The sequence below is a fragment of the Nicotiana sylvestris genome, chromosome 6 (genome assembly GCF_000393655.2).
Source record: "Nicotiana sylvestris chromosome 6, ASM39365v2, whole genome shotgun sequence".
In the NCBI taxonomy this organism is placed as follows: domain Eukaryota; kingdom Viridiplantae; phylum Streptophyta; class Magnoliopsida; order Solanales; family Solanaceae; genus Nicotiana; species Nicotiana sylvestris.
The window spans coordinates 154438448-154444393 of record NC_091062.1 but is presented as its reverse complement, the minus strand read 5'-3'; the positions used below and the strand labels follow the sequence as shown (position 1 = coordinate 154444393).

The following is a 5946-nucleotide window of genomic DNA, read 5'->3' as shown; positions in this document are numbered from 1 at the left end:
ATTATAGTCTGCTATATTGAAGGATATAGTATGTTCTGAATTTTGTAACCAAAAATGTTGCTAGTGGCATATGGAGGCTATTCAATATCAAAGAATAGATGTAATTAATCGGAGAAGACGAATCTCTAGTAAATTATCCAACATTTACAATTGTCTTTCCGATCCTTTCTTCATCAAGGATATCGACTAACGCTGAAAGAATAGTACTTTGGAAGAAATACTCTGCAATTTGTAGAAAGCAAAAAACGTGATTAAAGGAAAAATACTATAAGACCACATTTGCAATCCAGTCTAGAATATAAGATTTACATCACCCTCGTCTATTTGGAATACTAAAAACATGAAGCAAATGAATTGCTTTAATAGAAGTCAGCATTTACTGCTACAACCACAATATCTTAAATAAGGAATGTATAGTTACAGCCTACAAGATCAAATGTATATCATAATAAGCAATTCCTCTTGCAGGAGAAAAAAGAAAATCAAAAGAAAAAAGTAAACATAAGCTTTTACCAGGAAGTTAAATTCTTAAATCTTGTTGATTGAATACTCTGTTTCAACTGTCATTCACTATTAATTATTGAATACTTATGTTAGAACAATGATAAATTAAGAGGCGTAAAACAACAGAAGATTTTAAGTCAAACAACTCCTATAAGTATTTAATGTTTGAAGAATAATGATATTTCCATGTAGCTTCAAACCTTTGAACTTCGCCTCTTTCTTACGTCTAGGCGTTTCTTAATAGTAGCAGTACAATCTTAATCCCTGTATAGATTTCATTTCTATTATCTGTCCTTAAGTTGCAAGATGAAAAGCTAAGCTAAGGAAAACCATTATCAAAGAGGAGTTAAAACACAACAAATTTGCTTCAAAAAGTTAATTAGGAGAAGTATGTCTAATGAATGATATAATAATTTTGTACTGCTTCTACAGATTAAAAAGAAAAAAAGGGCAACCCTCTTTTGTACTGTTTTACTTAGTAATAGTAATGATGCAAGCCAAAAAAGAAAAGAGATTCACAAAGAACACCTAAAAGTAACATAATTTCAGAATAAAAAGTAATACTTTTAGTACCTATACAAATCAAGAATTGGACTATACATAAGTATTTCCAAAGTAGCTACAATAAAATGTCATGCTGGCTTGTAGTAAAGTGACTCTGCAAACCAAAATATTCTTGTATATGTTTCTAAGAAGATAAAGAGAAGGACAAAGAATGATGCAACTTTGCCTTAAAAAGGTTAGTTAGGAGAATTTTGTCTAATGACTACTATATATAAAATTTTTGTACTACTTCTGCATATCACAAGAAAAAAGAAAGAAAATAAAGAGGAAAAAAGCAACTCTCTTTTGTACTGTTTCACACATCTGGAGAAAATAACAACAGGTTTCTCAATTAAGCATAATGATGATAAGTTTTTCTATCAAACAGATATCTAAAACAATCTAAAAATATCAGTGCACCAAAGTTAAGCAACATTCAACAGATTACTCCACAAATCAAAAAGGACCTGAGAAATAGTCATAGGTTTCATGAGCCCAAACAGGAATGAATATAAATGTAAAAGAGCGCATAGACTTTCGGATGGGAAAAATGAACAGCATTCTAGACATATGACTCATAACAAAAAAGGAGATATAGATTTGAAACATTACGTCAAAGGAGAAGTCACACGCCGAAGGAGAGTGTCATGTGATGTCATTCTGGTCATTAGCTAAAATAGATGGGGTTATTTACATGTTCAATGAATTACAGATGGCAGCCCCACACGAATGAGAAAAATATATAATTAAACATGATAATTACAAAGCAAAGAAGGGAAAACAATCATAAATTATTTAAAATTTGTGGTAAAGCCTTAATATATTACCTCTATTATCGGCATCATAAGCTAATTCCGCTTCACATGTGCTTAGTTTAAAATTTGTATGTGCCTCCATCCTATTGTACTTTATAGCACTCTTATCGTTCACCCTTGTAAAAAAATTGACCCGTGAATGTTGAAAGAGTGAACGACATAACATAAAGAGTGAACGACATAACACAAAGAGGAGATTATGAGGTTCTATGCAAGGCTTACTTGTTCTGATACAAGTGGATTATAAAGCTTCTGCTCTAAAGCCTTGGAATTACGTTCTTTACCAGAATCTGATGCTATGTCTTGCATCAACTGAAGCTTCATCTCCTTTGTAGCTTCTGATTTAAGTTTTGAACAAACTGTCATGAAAGAAAATTTGTTATGTTTTTTAAAGCTAGAGGAAAAAAGTAAAGTTGCAGTTGTAAGTTTAAGCACAAATATTATGACAGTGAAAAGATAAGTCAGTACCTCTTTACTAACATAGCATTCAAGGGAATTTCCAAATCTGTCAGTACATACACTTCTTGGTTGGCGTAATTCTGACACGTCGACAAATCTTGTTGCTACAAAAATCATAGATGATACAACTTCTATGCACTCCTGAGGACATTCCCTATGAACAAAAATTACTAAGACTGAACTAACATGTGGTAAATCATCTTATATTGAGAAGGAAAAAAAAAGGTAGTTGAAATCAGTTATGAAAATTTTCTGCACAACATTTGTATAAAGCAACAGTCATTGTAACTAAATTTTATATTGAATTTGTTAGCTAAAACTTCTACGTATGAGATGAAAAGATACCCGATCATTTATAACATGCTCATGTAGGACAAAATCAAGACATAACTCATACTTATTAAAATAAGAAGTGAAGCCCACCTTCTATAATACGACTAAACGTCAGTTCCTCTCAATAACAATCTCTGTTCCACGATTATTTTGATCTATCAGTAGCACAATTTGTGGTGTTTTCATGTTATCTGGCCTTGTACAACATTCATGATCTTTTATTAGATCTCCAGCGTTAAAAAAAATGCACAATTAAATGTTTAACATTTAACAAACATATGTTTCTCGAGAAACTTAGAATAAAATTAATTCTCAATATTCTTGAAAACTATTGTGATTAACATGGATATAGAAACGATTATGCTTGGAACTGGATTTCAAGAAATAACCAGTGCCACATTTGATGCAAGATTGAAAAAGTTTTAGTTCCCCAGCAGCTTGGAGCTGTGATTGATAAACGATAGTATTACTCCTATTATATATTTTTTAATAAAATTCTTTCTAAGTAATGTTTCATACCTAGTAGCGGTCAATGAATGGAAATGATGGTTGGTAATCCATATTCTTGCAAGTCCACAATTTAATTGAATTGATTGACTGCAAAGATAGATAGACAATTTAACAAATAAAGTACATGTGACTAAGCTGCAACAGGATATATCAAAGTAACGTAAATTTGGAAGAATGTTTACCTCATTCAACTTTATCTTTCTCTGTAGTATGAGCAACTATATACTGAGTATGTACACTGAACTTGTCATTGTTGCTACCCATTTGATACTTACTCATTCAAAACTTCTATCATAACATAAGATCTTTAACACTTTTCTACTTGTTACTCTTGAAAGTGCAACGTATAGTTATCCATGAGTAAACACTGGCTTCTTAAAAAATAATCCCACATTACATAATGATTGACCTTGACTTTTATTGATGGTCATGGCAAAAGATAGAATGACTGGAAATTACCTTCTTTGGAACTTAAAAGGAATTCTTGCATCAGATGGAGTAAGTGTCATTCTTGGTATAAAAACTTTGTCTCCAACTATTTTTCCTGATAATACTTTGGCTTCAATTACCCGATTTCCAAATCTTGTGATGATCAATCTTGTACCATTACACAATCCTGATGATTGATCTATATTTCTTAACAACATCACAGGAACACCTACCTTCAAAGTGATAGAGTGATTTGGAATACCTAAACATTTAATACTATTTAGGAATTCAGGTGTATGTACATGTTCCAAAGATGTAAATGCATGATCAGACATACAAATTGTATCCGAACTTAAATATGATTTATCCTAGCTATTGTTGAGAGAAACCATGTAATCATTCACCGATTCCACCATCTGAAGAGTTGGCGCAAGAATTGCTCTTTCTTGAAGGTATTTATATCTATGAAATATCTCAAGAAATCAGAATATGTACTTTCTACAATTCCAGATATTGGATCATCACAATTATGTATGAGAAGATCGTCGGGTATTTCTACTTTCTTAATGCCATCAATGGAACATCCAATCTTTCCATCACCTATTGCCAAAATCCAATCAGAAAATTGTTTTAAATCATCCAAATCTGCACCAGATCTATTTTCTTGCAATCTCATATTTGTTGTCAGCTTTAAAACCTGACAGTGGGGCCACAAATATGAAGAATTTAGAGTTGCTTTAACAATCTCTTGCCTAGTACCTTTTGTAATTACAAGCAAGATTTGTCTAAAGTCACCTCAAGAACAATTGTTTTACCTTCAAATGGCAGATCTAAATTTGACGGATCTTTAAATCTTAGAATATCTCTAAGAGTTTGATCAAGAGCTTCAAAACAGTATTTATGCATCATTGATGCCTCATCCCAAATGATCAATTTTGCCTTCACAATCAACTTTGCTAAAGGACTACCTTGTTTTATATTGCATGTTGACTCTTCAGTTGGATTTAGAGGGATCACAAATCTTGAATGTGCAGTTCGACCTCCTGGTAACAAAAGATAAGCAATACCACTTAAAGCAACATTTATCACTATATCGCCTTTAGATCGTACGCCAGAAGACAATGTTTTCCAGATAAAAGTTTTGCCAGTTCCTCCATGACCATATAAAAAGAATAACCCTCCTTTGTCTTCATTCACTGCAGATATGATTTTATCATAAACAGACTTCTGCTTGACTGTTAATTTCATTACTAATTGTTCATGCTCTTGTGTCAAAGAGTGCCTATTATAGCGCAATTCCTCATTAATTAGTCTGTTAGCACCATCAAATTCTTCCTCATTGTAATATGGTCTTGACATTGTCGGAAAATCGTTAAAGCTTTTTCCACAACTTTTTAAAATCCTGTCCAGTTTTTTCAAGCAACGATTTTTCAATTCATCATCTATTAACTCTACAACACATAAAAATGTTAGAGTTCAAAATAAAATATATACTCATATTTAAAACTCAACCATGTAGTTTTATGTATATGTAGCTTGTTTGCTTTTGCATACAGATCATTAATTTGTTATAGAATAACATATCTAAGCATTGATCTGGAGTACAATATTTTAGTTCTTTTAACTACATGTATTACAATAACTCAAAAGAGAAAGCTGAAATTTGTGATATCATTTAGAACATATAAAACAATATGTAGGGAGAAAAGATCGGTATTATAAAATTAATGAAATTGACTTTATCAATAGTTAAAAACAGAGAGTGGTCTTCATCTATATGAATACCAAATTCAACAAAGTAGAATATTATAGAAGTTATGAAGTATTAACATTTCTTCCTTGTTTAACATATAGCGCTAAAAAAATTTAATTTAATAATTTTATCTTTTAATACCTGGATTACTCAATAATGTTCTTTTTTCACGGAGAATATCTTCTAACAATAACTCCCACGATGATTTCCAAACAATTTATGGTCGTGACATTAAATTTGATAACAATAACATGACAAATAACTGTCTTAGATAAGATGGCATTCCCCAAGTACTTGCTTCCTTTATAGCATCGACATACTCTTTGTCGTCATACAACAACCAAAGTGCATAACATGCATCTCTAAAAGTAAGATAGTCATGATTGTTAATTCTTCTAAGTTGTTCATATGAAGTTGGACCTTTGATTACATTCAACAACAATCTAAGATAATATATCTCTCCACTTCCTGGAATAACAAAGAAAATCCTCCCAATAGAAAATCCAGATTTTCTCCTCTTTTCCCATTTTTAAAATTTTTGGTTCCACCAAAATTTAAGAGGGAATTCTGCGTTAAGTCAAATCTCTTGCTTCCGAATAA

At 31.5% G+C, this 5946-nt stretch overlaps 1 protein-coding gene across 1 annotated transcript; it reads right to left on the bottom strand.

Annotated features, from left to right (window-relative positions):
- Nucleotides 1-3993: 3993 nt before the first annotated feature.
- LOC138871506 (uncharacterized) lies at nt 3994-4952 on the bottom strand. Its single transcript, XM_070149385.1, has 2 exons — nt 4389-4952; nt 3994-4290 (listed from the first exon to the last, which is right to left on the bottom strand). Exons 1-2 carry the CDS (start codon nt 4950-4952, stop codon nt 3994-3996), a joined length of 861 nt encoding a protein of 286 aa, XP_070005486.1.
- Between the last annotated feature and the right edge of the window lie 994 nt (nt 4953-5946).